Source organism: Echinops telfairi, unplaced genomic scaffold (assembly GCF_000313985.2).
Source record: "Echinops telfairi isolate 266 unplaced genomic scaffold, ASM31398v2 ScPeMD7_655;HRSCAF=1070, whole genome shotgun sequence".
Lineage (NCBI taxonomy): Eukaryota > Metazoa > Chordata > Mammalia > Afrosoricida > Tenrecidae > Echinops > Echinops telfairi.
The window spans coordinates 14,159,572-14,176,021 of record NW_022104553.1 but is presented as its reverse complement, the minus strand read 5'-3'; the positions used below and the strand labels follow the sequence as shown (position 1 = coordinate 14,176,021).

The window sequence follows — 16,450 nt, the reverse complement described above, 5'->3', positions numbered from 1 at the left end:
GGGGCGGGAGATGCAGGTCTTCAGGGATCTTTGGAGGAAATGGAGAGATGGCTTAAGGATTCTAAGCGGCTGTAAACCAAAGAAGTCCCGTGGCCGCCAGATAGAACTGCACTCCATAGGGCTTTCCAAGGCGGAGTTTTGGGGAACAGATTGCCCGGCCTTTCTTCCGAGGTGTACCTGAGTAGACTCGACCCTTTCAGCTTGTGTTTAGCAGCTGAATGAGTGCTTAACCTTTTTGACTCAGGGGTCAGACACGGCAGGGGGCCACAAGGAGCTGGGACCCAGGTCCTGCCCCCCCGCCCCCCCAAGCTGGGCGTCCTGAGCTGGAAGGGTCCTCTCTCTATGGGGTTCGAGGGATTTATGAGGAGCTCTCCGGGTTGTGAAGGGCAAGGTCAGCAGTTTGGAATCACCAGCTGCTCCTCTGGGGAAAGATGAGGTTCTCTTCTTGCAGCGTCTGGGGCAGTTCTCTGCCCCCTAGGGTGGCCGTGAGTTGGAATGGGCTTGGTGGCCGAGTTTGGGTTGGTGGGCTTTCTAACCGAAGGGGCCAGATGGGAGCCTTCTACTCTAAGGGCGGAGCTGAGGCTCCGTGGAGAGATCAGAGGGCAGACTGGCTGCCTTTGGAAGGTTCCAGATCATGGTGTGGGCCTGGCCTGGGAGCTAGCAATATACTGAATAGTGACCAGGAGCCTCCGGGACCTGCCTTGAAGGCTTACACTTACAAGTGTGTTCCAGAAAAGGTCGCTGTGGCCTGGTCAGTTTGTCAATGAAGCCAGCTAGCTTTCCTCCTCCTAAGAAGTTAGAGTAACATCACTGCCCCAGAAGGGGCCTCCATGACAGGTGGCCAGGTGGGCCCGCCTACAGCCCACCTAAGGACATGCCACATCAGATAGCGGCCATCGGCCAATCAGAGCCTCTCTCTTGAGGGGTATAAATGCCTCATGCATAGAGGGCAGCCACCAGGCCTGATGCGCGTGTTTGCTTGGAAACCCTTCCTCCCTGTGGGTCCTCAGCTAGGCTGCCCGCTGTAAGTCTAGTCCTGGTACCAGATGATGTGGGGGCTGGCAAGTGGCCCTGGAAAGCCACCAGCCCCAAGAACCCGGCTGGGCAGGGCAGAAGGGAGAAGACTTCCCCTCTGAGGCCTTATCCCTGGCCCTAGGGTGGTCAGCATGGGATGGGGGTGGGCATATCCCCCAGGTGTCTCAGCGAGCAGTACAGCCCCTGTGAGTGCCTGGGTCATGGGGTACTGGGTTCTGAATCGTCTCTTCTTCCTTGGAGGGAGATGCTGCACAGTCCCAGGGGGGGGGGCTGGGGGGCCAGGGGACAATGTTCTTGGCTGATGCGCCTCGCCTCTAAGCTTGACAACTAGGTTCTGAGGGGGTAACACCCTTTAATGAACCCCCTTTCCAGATAAACAAGTTCTTAGTGTTTGCAACCAAGAGGCCCTTGCTGTCTGAGGGAGTTGCTGTGAAGCTGAGGTGAAGTCATGCACCAGGACTGCTGAGCACAGCGCTGCCCGGAGCTCACTGAGGGCTTGCTGCAGACCTGGGGTGACCTTGAACAAGGTACTTCCCCACACTTGACCTCAGTTTCTTCTGCAGTGTGTGTCTGAGGGGAGGCAAGGCAAGGGGACCGTGGCCCAGAAGTGCCCTTCTGGCTCCTATTTCCCAGGAATTAGAAACTACTTCTCTCGTCTCCTTCCCTTTCAGAGCCAGGCTCTTCATTCACGCACCCGCACCCGCACACTCCCACCCACCCCGATGGTGTGGAAAGGACAGGGAAGTACAAAGAAACCAAGCATTCCAGAACATTCCATTGTGAGCAAGGCTATCAAGTGCAGAAATGCCCGTTCCCGGTTGTCTTCCTCCTCTTGCTGTACCTGTCCTGAGCCGAGCGGAGCCGGACCGCAGCTTGCAGCCTGTGAAAGCAGGAGCAAGTGCCATTCTGGGCCCTCGCCTCCCGCAGCCTGCCTGCATGGGATCCCTTGTGTGTGGGTGGGGGTGGGGTGCCTGGCGTTGGTACTTGGTGCAAGGGGTTTGCCTGCTGTCTCCTGGCCCCATTCCTACTCTGCCCTGCTCTTCTCTACAGCGCATGGCAGGGAGCATGCTAACGAGGTTCCCTGGACTCTGGCTTCCTGCTCTAGCTGCAAGGGTGGCCACCCACCCCCAGGCCAGCAGCAGTGTGGTGGGCGACAGGTACTCCAGCAGCCCCCCAGGGGTACAGACCTCTCATGTGCTTGGGCTCTGGTTCCAGTAGCAGCTATAGTCAAATTAGCAGGCGATCTGGGTGCCTGGGATCAGTGGGGATTCCAGCAATGACATCACTAGAGTGATCTTTCTGAAAACTATTCTCCCCTCAGTCCGGGGAATGAGAGGACGTCCTGCCCCAGGCAATCTCTGGCCAGCTTCATTCTTGACTTTCGGGCCTCTGGATACTTTCTCTCATTTCAATAAAGTTTGCATAGCTCTGGTTTCCTGGCTAGACCCACACTGATGTGCAGCCTGAACTGCCTCACACGGGCTGCCGTGGGCTGAACCCCGGGAGTCTCTGAGGATGCTACCGCTAAGGGGGAGAGAGCTGGGGTGTCAGCTGTCACAAGGCTAAATGGTGACCTTTGGAGTCTGCTGCCTGGACATCCATTCACTCATCCTCGTTGCCCATCCATCCACTTGCTGACACAGCCAGTCCTGTTCTGTCACATAGCCTCTCCTGCAGTGGCAGCTTGCTGTCCCCTTGTCCCGGTGCATCCGTGTGGCCCTGTGTCGGGGCGTGCTGTAGCTCCCTGCTCTGGGGGCGGAGGGCACACAGTGCCCCGTCTGCAGGCTTTCCCGCGGGAGTCCTTTCTCATGCGACATCCCCAACACACCTCTGGGTCAAAATGAGCCAGGGAGAGAAAGCCCCTGGTCTCTTGAGGGGTGGCGAGGCTTTGGTTGTGGAAGTCCTAGGACAGCCTGGGGGCAGCTGTCTCTCCCAGGGGCCTGTGGTCACCCCCTCACCCACGCCTACCCCCAGTTTGTGCCGCCTTTGCGAGAGCCGGGGTACATCCTCTCTTCCCCATCACAGCCCGACTCTCTCTGTGGAGTAGGGATGTCGTGGGTTGGCACCCTTCGGACTTACCATGACCCCTTGCCGACTGACCAGTGGTCAGCAGAATGGGGGAGAGGCAGCTCCCTGCGGCCAGCACCCGAGTCTCTGTTACCCAGCCAGGGCCCCCCTCTGGGTACCGAAGATGGAAGAGGGGGAGGATCCAGATTGGGCCCAGGAAAATCACTACGATGGATCGGTCGGCTTAAAGTCAACTCTTAAATATTTAATTCCCATTTATTTAAAGTCTCGTCAGTCTGTATACACTATTTATATTAAAAACACAGGAAGCTCGGGCTCCTAGAAAAAATATACATTTCCATTTTGGAGATTGTTCAGCCACTGAGAAGAGCTGGACCCTCAGCACCAGACCGCAGGAGGGCGGGGGTGCTGGCCAGGCAGCTTCTCTCCCTTCACAGAGGGAGCGCCAGCACACCCGTCACGGGGGCTGGGCCTGGAAGACCACAGGGCAGGCGCTGGGTCTGTGCTCTCTGCCGGGCTCTCCCTGCCCAGTGTGTGGTCAGGCTACCAGGACCTGTGGGAAGGAGGGCCAGGCAGGAGCCAGGTAGTCTGGGGGCTCACACAGGGTCCCTAGCCACTCCCCAGGCTCGTTTCCTCACAGGAAAAGCGGCCTGGGCAACTTGCTGGCCTCCGGCCTCCATGTCAGGCTATGCTTAAGCCCCTCCTTGGCAGTCTGGGGACTCTTCCCTGGAGCCGCGAGGCCCTGCCACCGGAGTGTGTGCAGGGGAGCGAGCGCAAGGGACCAGCTTGGGGAGGTGGGGCACACAGAGCTGCTGGGACAAATGGCTAACCGAACACCAAGGCCCATTTACCTTCTGAGGACACTGCTGTCCACCCAGAGACCAGCCCCAGCCCCTTCAGGGGTGCAGCTCTGCCCGCCCACGTGCCCACCGCCCACCCTGTGGGCCCTCACCTGCCTCAGGGAGGGTAGGCGGAAGGGAGCCAGAACTCCAGGTAAAGTGATCTCAGTGCTGTGGTGTGCACTGGAGCGGCAGCTCCAGGGAGTGTGTGGGGAGGTGGGGGTGCATGTCGGCTCGAGGTCTCCTGGCCCAGACCAGGCCCCCCGGGCAGACACCCCGAAGGCTGGACCTCGGCTGCGCCAGAGCAGGGGAGTATGGGTGCTGACGCTCCCTGGCCCTCAGACCCCTGCTGGGGTCAGGAGTAAGTACCCTGCTCCTCAAGGGGGGCAGCTCACCTCCTTTCAGGCTGGGGGTACCCTCCAGCGGCCAGCACAGGGGTCATGGGCGACACTGGCCTGGAAGACCCATGCAGAGAAGAACGGAAAGGATGTTGGGTGGCGTGGGCGAGTTGGGTGAGGGGCTGCCAGGCTCAGCTGTGGGTGGGTGGGCAGGCGGGTGGTGACAGTCTAGGGCCCCCCTGCCCAGTGTCCTTCACAGGCTTCTGCTCCTGTCGGCCAGGGCCACTCTCGGCTCCCCAAGGAAGCCAGGCTCAGGCGGCTTAGTGTTTCTTTGGATGGCGCCAGCCTTCCGCTGTGCGGCTGGGAGCCAGGGCGCAGCGGGGGCGGAAGCGGAGGAGGACCTCTGTTCTATGCTGCTGGTGAAATAAAATCAACTACGTCCCAGACGGAGACAGAGGGGCAGACGCTGGGACAGGGAGGCGGGGAGGCAGGTGAGGCGGGAGAACCCTCCAGAGAGAGGGGGAGCATGAGGAAGAGGCGTAGGGCACCGAGGACGGGCGAGGAGGAGGAGGAGAGTACAGGGGACATGAGGCCGGCTCTGTGGGAGCCCTCGAGGAGCCCCATGCTGGGCTGGGCCGGCCGGGCCGGGCTGGTGGCTGGTCAGCACAAAGTCCATGGCAGGGCCCTCCCACCCTTCAGTACATGTCCTTGTAGATCTCCTGCAGCAGCGGGTGCAGCAGGGTCTCGGTCTCCGTCTTCTTGATGCGCTGCATCATCTGGGCGTGCTCGGTCACCAGCTGCCGCAGGTCGGCCATCTTCTGCAGCAGCTTGGGGAAGAGGTACTGGGCGTCGGGGTGGTTGGCCTGCAGGTGGAACTCCAGGGCCTGCAGGATGGTGTCCTGGATGGCCTCCACCTGCGACACGTTCATGAGGCCCGGCCGGTCTGTGGGGACACGGGGTACAGGGGTGGGAGACTCACTCTGGGGGATCCGGGACTGAGCTACTAAGCGCTCTACTTCCTCCACCAGCCTGCACCAGCCCCCCTCCCCCTCCCCGCCGCTTTTGCCAGTTTTGTTGCATCTTCTTCCCTGATTGGATGACACCAGGTTCTGGCTGAGACACTCACGGCCTGAGTCAACCCCCATAGGCAGGCACCACCTTCCGGCTGCTGTGGCGCGGTTGACTCGGCTGTGCAGCACAACACCAAGACATCCTCCCACCAGCTGTTGAGAAGATTGAGTGTGCAGAGGCACAAGAGGGCCCCTCCTAGCTGTATGCTGGTGCCATTGGACTTGAGGAGCCCAGTGGTGACAGGTCAGGCTGCTAACGGCAAGGTCAGTGATTTGAAACCATCAGCCCCTCCTTGGGAGAAAGACAAGGCTTTCTCTTTCTCCTCCCAGAGTTTCAGCCTTGGAAACCCACAGGGGCACTTCTAGCCTGTCCTGTAGGGTTGCTACGAGTCAGCACCAACTCGATGGCAGTGAGTTTGGGTATTTGAAAAAGGCCTGTAAAAACACGGAAATTTTCTCTACCTGCCCCCCCCCCAAAAAAAGGGGACCACTGTCCTAATAGAGCACGCTGGTGTACTCCTTTCTGGCTTCCCCATGACTGCACACTAAGACCGAGCTGAGGCCGCACCGTGCACTTGGTGCCTGGGTCAGCACCCAGAGCGGGGTGCCGTGGCGACGTGCTGGGGCAGTTCTCCTCTGTCTTCTGGGGCTGAGTCGGAACCTCTGGGACAGCAGCGGCTCGGTTTCTAGGTCAGCACAGGGGGCCTCTGCCGGTGTCCGGGCCCCGGAAGGGTGGGCCGCCGCCAGCACTCACCCCCACACAGGATGATGGCTGCGATGAATAGCGCCAGGTCACTGTCGTCCAGCTCCAGCGCGTTGAATTTGACGGCGAACTCAAACTTGGGCTCGATGATGTCGCTGAAGGGCTGGCGGAGGCTGCGCAGGAACTTGCGGGTGACGAAGCCGCTGCCGTTGGCCACCAGCAGCCCGTCCTTGTTGATGATTGAGGCCAGCATGGCGAAGATGGCCTCGTGCACCCCGTACTTGAGGAGCGTCACCTGGTCATTGAGGAAGAGGCTGCCGAAGCTGGGGATGCTCTTGGCGAACTCGGTGAGCTCGCGCACAGTCTCCACCGTGGTGCACTGGCAGCGGTAGAAGACGTGCACGCTGATCTCCTTGTAGGGCGGCAGGCTGTTCACCAGCTGCTTCCACACCAGGCCCTTCTCGGCCTGCCACAACGTCTCGATGTCATGGATCACAAAGGGCTGGAAATCCAGGCCCTGTTAAAGGCAGGTCCCAGAGGCCCGCCACCCCACCCCACCCCACCTCGGGTGTCTCCGGCCCCCACCAGTCCCCGCACCAGGAAGCAGGGGAGGGAGGGGTGCTGCCCGGGTGTGCAGTGAGCCTCACCGCCGTGTGGCTGGCCTTGCCAGTGAGGATGCTGCGGGCCTTCTTCTTGGTCATGTTGAAGTTCTTCAGGTAAGCGTGGTAGAGGTGCTTGGAGAAGGCCTTCAGATCAGCCACCTGCGGGTTCTGCCGGCTCCCCTCGTTGGCCGTCAGCCCCGCCACCAGCTTCCTCTTCTCCGCCTCTGGCATCCGGCCAAAGCGGATGGCTGCTTAGGGACGGGGACAATCACCCAGGCAGCCCGGGCAGGGGTCAACCTCCAACCTCCCCAACAGGCTGTACCGGCCTGCAGAGTCAGCAAGTGGGGCGCCCCGGGGGCCCTCCCTCCAGACTGTAAGGTCTCTGCATTGTTTGCTGCACCTTGTAAAAAGTGGGGATGGGCGGTACACGGGTGTCCAGGAAGACAGCCCATGTGCCGTCCCAGCCTGACCATGGCCAGAATTTAAACCTGTGGCCACAAGCATGGAGGGTGCAGAGGTGCCTTCTCCCAGAGACGGAGACCCCACCCACAGAATGGGGCTGAGGCACGTATGGACTGAGGGGAGGCCAAACCCCACACCTGTCAGACCCAGATCGTCTGAGGACAGCCACAGAGGGCGGCCCAGGCCCTGCCACCTGTAGGACACCAGACAATCAGGCTCCGAAGGCAAAAAAGGTGGCAGGGAGCCCAGAGGGACACTCGACCAAGGGCACCCTGCTCTCTTGCCCTCGGCGTGTCCAAAGCGGTACAATAGTTTGTCCTAGGGGGCTGAGAGTCGGGGGCTGCTGCAGACAGGGAGTGCTGGGCAGGGAAGGCTCTGTTCCCTGAGAGTGGCTAGTTTCCAGGTCACTCCCGGCCTGGCCTGGCCAGCTGACATAGGTGGGCAGTTTCCGGCTCTTGCCTGCCCTCAGTGGCCATGAAGGGCTGAGGAGACCGCAGGCCTGCGGATCGGCCTTCCAGGCTGGGTCACGTCATCTGGGCTGGGTGTGCGGTCTGGGCGCGGGGTCCCCAGCATGCGTCCTGGGCACGGAGAGGGGACGAAGGTCTCAGGCCTGGACGCTTGAGCTGGGCAGTCGGGAAATGGCCACGGTGTGCTGAGCAAAAGCTTCACAGCGTGGGGTCTAGGTGAGGGAGGTCACCTCGCTGGCTGACCGTGTCCTCCTCCCTGGGCTGCTCTGGGTGCGCCCCAAACCCGCCTTCGGGTGGTGAGGAGCCGAGCGGGGCTCACCATTGTGCGACATGCCCAGCGCCAGGCACTTCTGGAAGCGGCAGTGCTGGCACTTGTTGCGGTTCTTCTTCTGGATCTTGCAGCTGCGCTCGCAGCGCTCATACTCCAGCTTCATGTGGACCGTGCGGCGGAAGAAGCCCTGGGCCAGACAGCAGGTGGGTCGGAGGAGGCGGGAAGGGAGTGGGGGCTGGCGCGCCGGGTGGGACCAAAGGGCCATCAAGCATCCAGATGGAGAGAATCCCTCGTTTGGAAGCAAGGGGGAAGAGTGGAGGGCGGGCTGGTGAGGACATGACCTACCACACTCATCTGCGCGCCCAGAGCGGAGCAGCCTTACAGGCTCTTTGGTACTGGGCAACGTGCAAGCGTTGCGGCTACTTGCTCTGCTCATAAAGGCACCTGGCTTTTTGTATTCTCTGGGTGGTGGGGGGGCTGGGAAAATATTTTGTGAGCGTGTGGTGGGTGTGTGGCGGGAGCTTGGCTGGAAGAGAAACACATTTCCTTTTTGTCCCCCTCACAGAGCGCGGGGCAGGAAACCCTGCCCCATGTCCACCAACTCAATCCGCGCTGCCTGTCTGCTCAAGCCTGGCCCCCAGGGGGCGCCAGACACCCAGAGAGCCCACAGGCGGGTGGGGCTGGCACTGGGGCTGGGCTAAGTGCCCAGTAGGGCAGGTTCTGACTCGGATGCTCCTCTCCAGGAGGGCCAGGAGCCAAGGGCTGGGCTCCTCCCAGTGGGAACTCCCCTCCCCGTGGCTACCTTTCAGGCCCAGCCTTTGTGGCAGGCTGCCAGCCCACATGCCCCCCACCCTGCCAGCCCTGCCCCGGGGTTCTGTACCTTGCACCCCTCGCAGGCATGAACGCCGTAGTGGAAGCCCGATGCCTTGTCCCCGCACACCCGACACTCCATGTTGAGGCTGCCGCCCGAGGCCCCATCACAGCCCACCTGCAGCCGGTCCAGCAGTGAGGGAGGCGAGGAGCTCTGGGAGAGGTCTGTGGACAGACAGAGGATGGACAGTGTTGAGGGTAGGGGTGGGGGTGTCCAGAGCCCACAAGGGGAGGGCAGAGCTCTGCACTGCATTTCTGTGTCACACAGGCCACACGGAACTTAACCTTTCTGGGAATCAATTTCTAGGCTAGGGAGGACAGGCAACGGATTCCAAAAACACTCTTCAGAGCCACACCACATAGCTAGTGCTCAGTCAGGGACAGCCATTACTCCCGGCGGCCCGGTCAGCGCTTCCCTGGGCTGAACTCGAGAGGCGGGGGGAGTCTATACCCATGTGTGCACGGAGGGAGCTGGGCCCATAAAGATCAGGAAAAGGGTTGGCCTCCCACCCAGTCTACTGGACCAGTGGACTTCATCTGCGTTTAGAATCTAACACCCACCCACCCCAGTCCAGGCCCCCCGCCAGCAGCCGCTTCTGTCAGTGGGGAGGATTCCGGGCTCCGGGAGCTCAGCTTCCTTATCTCTCCGGAGGCGCTGCAAGGCCAGACCAGGACGTGACCTCAGCAGTCACCTCTGAGAGAGGTGAGTTCCTTGTGTGCACATCTAAGATGAGCCTCTTCCCGTTAGCCCTTCCTCAGAGCACAGACAGGGAGGAAGGTGAGGCAGGCCTTTAGCATCTCCTGATGCAATCTATGAGCCTACTCAGAGTGGACTGTCCCCACAAGGATGAGACTTTGTCCCCAAGGACACAGCTGTTGCCTCAGGTTCTGACAAGAGAAACGCACTGTGTCAGGCACTGTGTCAGGCACTCGATCACTATCTACGGGATGATCACTATCTCCAGTCCACTAACTGTCCTGGACTCCAGTATGCAAGGACAAGAGATGCGCATGGCTGTTGTCAGGGAACTGAGATAATGGGGAAAAGCCGGGCGTGGCTGCCGGGCAGGGAGGGCTTCCTCCTTGGATCCGCGTGCTCCGCCGGTTTGCTGGACACTTCTCGCGATCAGTGTGGTCTCTGTGGCTCGCCGGTCTCCTGCCTCTGCTGGACTCCAACAGCACCTCCTTCAGCTTTCACAGGCCCCTCCCTCCACCAGACTGGTCCACAGCCACCAATCGAGACAGCGTCAGGACGGCCCTTCGAGTCACAGGAGCCCTGGTGGTGCGGTGGTCACCTGCTCAGCTGTGACCCGCCAGACCAGCAGTTTGAAGGCACCGGCCATTCCTTGAAAGAAGGAGTGGCTAGTGGACCTGGACTCGAAGGCGGCGAGCCGGCGTTGTGGCTTCGAGCCCTGATTCCTTCAGTGATGCTCAGTGCTGACCTTCGTGTCGTCAGGGCCATGGTGTCCGGCTCACGGCGACGATGGGCAACAGAAGGAAGCATTGCCCAGTGCTGCGCCATCCTCCCAGTCATGCCCAGCCCATCCTGGCAGGCACTGGGGCAAACCATCTGAGTAACGTAGTGGGTGGTGTGAACCGAATCCCGCTGTTTCCTTGACTAAAGACACCATGCTACAGTGTCCTTGGGGCGATGTTGGCAGAAGACAAAACCTCCATTAAACCCAGTCCTTTAAGAGCCATCCTGGACACAGAGAGACCCCAGGACCAGATCTGTCTGAAGTGGCCTGGCTGTTGAGAGCCGCTGCACGGAAGACTGGGGGGAGACTCAGGGGGGCAGCGAGACAGGCAGCAGGCGGCTGGCTTCCTGACTCACAGGCAGATGCCAAGGGACCAAGTGGCCGAGAGGCTGAGATGAGCTATTATAGACAGACAGATACCTGTGGTAACCCGTCCCTTTCCTTACTGAACCCCTGTAATTGTGAGTACTGTCTGTGAGCTGTGGGGCCAGTGCAAGGAACACGCGAGCCCAGCACAGGTGACAGACGGAGGTGGGGGAGTGAGGATCAGACCGGGTGAAGAAGGGTGGAGGGTGAAGGCCCTAGGGGAGCCAGAGGTCACACACGCCAGCCTTCCTGGCCGTTTGTTGCTCCAATTGTCTCATCCCACGCCCCTCCTCGCTGCCCCATGGCCCACGATGCTCTGCAGGTGTGTAATTGCTGGCAGCCACTGGCAGTCATGTGGCAAAACCATTTGAAGAGCACCTGCAGCCTCCATGGCCCAGACCCTGCTCTCCAATACCTGACCTCACAGGGCAGTGAGAAAACCGCATGGATAGGAGACAGGCAGGGCGCTCAGGATCTACCAAGCGCCAGCATTCCTGTGTAAAGCCATCAGCTGGGCTCAGAGGTGAGGGCTTTGCATGGCCTCCAAGTCAGTGTCCATGTGGGTAAGAGCCAGATGCCTGCGCCTCGTGGCAGAACGACAGCGCCCTCTCAGAGCAGCAGGGGTGGGAGGGCTGGGTAAGTGCCAGTGGCTAGTCTTTCCGTTTCCAAGCTGTTTAGCGCCCAGCCCCAATCCCACTCCCAGGAACACACGGCAAGGGTCCCTGTACACTAGGCAGCACCTCCCCCGCGCTGCTGCAGAGCCCTGGCTCAGGGTGTCGTAGAGGAAGCTAAGACGCCTGAAGGGTGGTGCCTGAGCCCATGGGCCACGTGAGATGCCCTGAGCTCTCGAATGCCCGGAGAGCCTCCCAGTGGGGCTGGCAGGTGAGTGGGTATGAGCTGTCTCACCTGTGAGCAGTCAGGAGTGTCCCACAGTATCGACGGTGGCAGGGTAAAGGCCTGGCCAGCCCTGAGAACACACCTACCCGATGCACAGGCGGAGGGGGGGTGGGGAGAGGGGCTTGGGTGGTCTTGTTTGTATGCGGTGATAAGAACGTACCCTGGGGGGATTGTGGGGTACCTGTAGATGGGGGACCCTGAGGTGTTGGTAGCTTGGGGGTGAATTTTCCAATGACAAAGGTTCTACTTCCAGGTCAACCACAATTTACTTGACCTCACTAAGGCCCCACTTCCTCCCCTGTAAAAGGAGGTCAAGAGACCAGCTCGAGGGGTTCTTTTGAGGTTTTAATGACATCATCCTTCAGCCCACCCAGAAGATGACAAAATGCTCCTAGTTTGGGGGACTAGGCTCTGGAGATCCCTCCTGCTCAGAGATGGGGCAAGCAGGCATTGAGATCAAGGGGGAAACTGAGGTTCTGAGTACACCCAACCAAACTGGCCTGCCAGGTGGAAGAGGTGGGATCTGCTGACCATGGCGCCCTCCCACCAAGCCCCTGTCCCTTTCCTCCCCTCAACCCCCTTCTACCGCTCAGGAAACCCACCCTCTCGCCTGCTGAGCCCACAAGGCACCCCGAGTCTGCGAGTCTGCGTCCACTGGGAAGAGGGGGCGGGTCCCAGCCTTAGGCCGCTGCTTCCACATGTCAGGGATGTTGCTGTTTTATGCTGGGTGTGGCCATTTGCCATCACCAGCTGGGAAGCCGGGCTCACCACCAGTTCAAGGGGGACACTGAGGGGGAGGAGGGTGGGCCTTTGCACGGCACACCTACTGTGCACCAGGCACGTACTGGGCTCTTTACATCCACTATGCCTGTACGCCTCAACGAAGCCCTCCAGCTGCTCCCCTCGCCTCATTCTGCAGGCGCAGAGCGGGCTGGGAGGGTCAGTGACCTGCTCACAGCGCAGAGCAGGGATGACCTGGGACCACCCAACGCCTGGAGCTGGGGGCCTCCCCTGTGCACACGCAGGGGCAGGTTCATGGCTACTCAACACGACCTTGTTACGATAAGGGTAAGACCACACTGCTGAGGACAGCACTGCTCTCGTTATTGGAAGGCACTGACCTCTGTGTTTGGAGCCAGGGTGAACACTAGCCCAGAGTGAAGTATCAGCTGCGCCCCGTTTGATTACAAGTTTAGTAAACAGACCGAATGACCTTACTGACATCATTGCATATCTTGTTGCCATCGCTGGTCAAGGGTGTGAGGGCGGCCTGTCTGTTGACTTTGCCCGTAGAGCCGCATAGGCAAACAGGCCCATCGCGCTTCGCCTCTAATGTCAAGGCAAGTCCTACAGGAATCTGGGGCTATGCTGCCAAGTGGGTGACTGTCTGCTGGCCCGCTCACCAGGGCTGCTCTGAGCAAGCACTCAGGGCTCTCAGCCCCTGGCGAGCCTGGACCTCACCGAGTGCTGCGCCCAGGTGAGGAGGAAGGCGACCTTCTCCTCTTCAGCCCCCAGCTAAGACTCTTGACCTCCTTCTTGGGGGTGGTTGGGATGCATGGCATTGAGACAAGAGTGAGAGGCCTGAGGTGGGGTGTGAGTACCACTTCTGCTGCCCATTGTCCCTAAAGAGCTGGTAAGTGAGTATCTCATGGTTGAGTGCAAAAGGGGCTACCAGCCAGCCAGCCCGACTCACAGGTGTGAAGAGTACTCGTAGGTAGAGAGCTGGGGGCAGAGACCCGGTGAGTGCAGAGCTGCCGGGGATCAGAGGGAAGCAAACTCGGCAGGCTTCCTCCCATTGCGTCAGGGCGTGGGGCCGTGCCCTGGTCGTCACAGGTTCCTAGGAGGCTCCGGAAGGAGCCCTGGTGGTACAGAGGCTGCACGTTGGGCTGCGATCAGTAGTAAAGCCAGCAGTTCAAAACCACAAGCTGCTCCTCATGAGAAAGACGAGGCTTTCTACTCCCGTTGAGAGTTAGTCTCAGAAACCCACAGGGGCAGTTCTGTCCTGTCAGAGGCTCACCAGGAGCCAGAGTGGACTCGGTGGCAGTGGGTTTGGGTTGTGAGGAGTCCTGGTGGAGTAGTGGGTTCTATGTTGGGCTGTAAACCTTACAGCGTCCGTTTGAAGCCACCAGTTGCTCCGGGGCATGAAGATGAGGCTGTCTTTCTCTCCTGTACAGTCACAGCCTCGGGACCCTCAGGGTGCTCTCAGTGGGAATCAACCCCATGGCCGTGAGTTTGGTTGTTTTTAGAGACGAGTCCTGGGGACTAAACTGCTAGTCAATAGTTGGAGGTTTAAACCCACCCAGTGGCTCCTGGGGGAGGGACCTCAGGATCTGAGTCTGCCCTGAAAACCCTAGAGCGGCTCTACTGTCACAGGAAGGAGGCCGAGGTCCTAGGTGAGTCAACAAAGGGACACAAGGAGCCCTCCTTCCAGCCGGAGGGCGGGGCCCCGAGCCAGATGCCAGGTCCTACCCATTCATTCCGAACACAGGCAGGGCTCACCTTGTACAGGTGACGAGACTGAAGCTTGCAGAAGTCACAGCCCAGCTCGTAGCACAGACCTGGGACGCCAGCCTCGGATTCTGTAACTCATGTTCCTGCCCCCGCTCCCTGCTCCCCAGAAAACAAGGGTGTCTCCAAATAGGAAGAGACTCTTTCTCCAGAGAACATTAGAGGCATTAATCCACACAACCAAGCTGCCCCTCTGCCAACGGTGGGGAGATGCTGGGTTCTGGTCCCCTTACAGGCACCAGGTGTCCCCTCTGCCAACCCCACTGACTAAATGACATTTCATCCCTTGGATAGCTCCTGAAGCTTTCCTGTTCTGGGGCCATGTGGGCCTGAACCACTGGGAACAGCCTGCTGCTATTTTTATGCAGTATGCACATTGGATAGTGCTCATAATATGCCCTTAAGTGCTAACCTAAGGGTTGTGTTGGCGGCTCCTAGGCAGTGCTACAGCAGAAAGGCCTGGGGTCGGCTTCCATTAGGATTGACAGCCAATCAAGCAGAAAGCAAATGTTTTGAGAATGACGATGGCAACAAATGTACAAATATGCTTGACACAATAGATGGATATATGGATTGTGATAAGAGTTGTATGAGTCCCCAATAAAATGATTAAAATTTAAAAAATTATGCGACACTACAAATTTAAAAAAAGATTGACAGCCAAGGACGCCCATTGGAAGGAGAAGCCGAGTTCTGCCGCCTCGCTCAGGACGGACCGACAGCAACTAGCAACAGGAACCTTTGCTTGTCCTTAAATGGGATTTATTTTGTTGTGGTTGAGAATATAGACAGCAGACATGCGAACTGTTTCTGCACGTACAATTCCATGACACCGACTATGTCCCTCAAATGGCCTCCCCTTCTTTGGATCCTCATTAACATATAATCACTGGCCTGGAGGTCACTCGTTGACCTTTGGCGTGTCAATTTGATGCCATATAGCTAACTCGTAAAAGAACATGCTATTCAAGGCACACCTTGTTACCAGTTAACAACTGTGGGGCTGCAGGATGGCTTCAGGGGATGTTTTTGGTTTAAGATTTTCAGGGCTCAGTCATCCTTGGTGGTTCCGGAATATTTGGATTCCATGGAATTTAAAACTCTGTTCTTTCTACATATTCCCTCTGCCCCCCCCCCCCCCCCCAAAACACACTCACTTTTGATCAAGATTCTTCTCTGGAAGCATTGCTCAAACTGTCTAGTAGTAGCAGCCAGGCACCATCCAGTGGTGCTCTCATGACAAATGAGGCAAGAGTTCACGGAGGCAATTAGCCATACATTCCACATCCTCCTTCAATTCAAAACTCTCCTAGGTTGTTCCAGATAAAGAGAGCAATTGTGCCTTGGGTGGCTGCTGAAGGCATTTAACCCCAGGCACTGTGCTGCAAACTAGGAGGTAGAACAGAAGCACTCCCCGTGGTCTTGGGCCAAGTAACTGAGATGTCCCAGAACAGTAGGGCCCTGAAGCCAAGGACGGCAATCCCATGAGCAGTGTCAGCCGCTCCGCTCTGTCTATCACTGATCCAGTACAAAGGACCACTTTCCTGTGGCCTTTCTAGCCATGGCCTGTAAATAGGTGCTTTTGGTCCACCAAGGGTATTAGGCAGTTTGCTAATAAGGCAAGCAACATGCATAGCAACCTGGAGGGGCGGGACCACACAAATAAGGTGCATGGAAACCCAATGAGGGGATTGTCAGTGTTGCCCTTCTGCTGGGCTTAGGAGAGTCCATTTCAGAGCATAGAAGGGCCTGATCACAATGAAGGTGATGTTGCAGGAGCAGAGTGTGTCCTTTGGAGCCAAGCTCCATGTGCTGGGAACCTCTTAGACCCCAGAGCCAGAAAGCTCTAACACAGGAGACAGTGAAAGATGGCCAGAAACGTAGCCGGGGAACAGCTGAAGAGAGAGAACCAGGATACCTGCAGAGACACTGCAGTTGGTTCCCTGGTCTACCAAGAGCAAGAAATCCAAACTCACGGAGTCGGCGCCCCTACAGGACAGGGCAGGAGTGTCCCTGTGGATTTCTGAGACTGTCACTCTACAAGAGTAGAAGGCCCGTCTCCCATGGAGCAGCTGTGGTTCTGAACTGCTGGCTGACCTTGCGGTTAGCAGTCCAGCATGTAACCACTGTGCCACCGGGTTCCTCTTGGCCAACAGAACGAGAGAATGGTGCGCTTTCAGGCAGGAGCCTTATTGGTGGATCGAGGTGCCTGTGGGCACTTACCGAGGGAGTTAATAACTTTTTGAACACTTTTCTGAGTAGAGCAGGGCCCAAGTCAGGCTGGCCCAAGAGGGGCTGGCTTGAGCAACTGAGGGGTCTAGGGCTAGAAACTGGTCTGCCTGTGGGCAGATCTGCGAAGAGGCTGTACCCACCCAAGACCTGTATCCCGAGTCTTTCCTGAGCCTGAATTGCAACCTGTTACTTCCCTAGTTGAGTTAGTTAATTGTGCCAGCCTGGCCGATAATCACATGTGGTGCTGGTTGAAAGGCGGAGGGATAAATGGGTGGTGAAGCCTC

General features: G+C 58.7%; 1 protein-coding gene across 2 annotated transcripts in view; it reads right to left on the bottom strand.

The window, feature by feature from the left end:
- Nucleotides 1–3,286: 3,286 nt before the first annotated feature.
- PPARD (peroxisome proliferator activated receptor delta) overlaps nt 3,287–16,450 on the bottom strand; it is a 78,025-nt gene continuing 64,861 nt past the window's right edge. For both annotated transcript variants that reach the window (XM_004717221.2, XM_045292661.1), the window contains exons 3-7: nt 8,696–8,850; nt 7,864–8,002; nt 6,661–6,863; nt 6,065–6,515; nt 3,287–5,183 (exon numbers count right to left, since the gene is read on the bottom strand). In XM_004717221.2, coding sequence (XP_004717278.1) covers nt 4,936–5,183; nt 6,065–6,515; nt 6,661–6,863; nt 7,864–8,002; nt 8,696–8,850 — 1,196 coding nt within the window. In that variant the 3' untranslated portion in view covers nt 3,287–4,935. The remainder of the gene's footprint in view (nt 5,184–6,064; nt 6,516–6,660; nt 6,864–7,863; nt 8,003–8,695; nt 8,851–16,450) is intronic.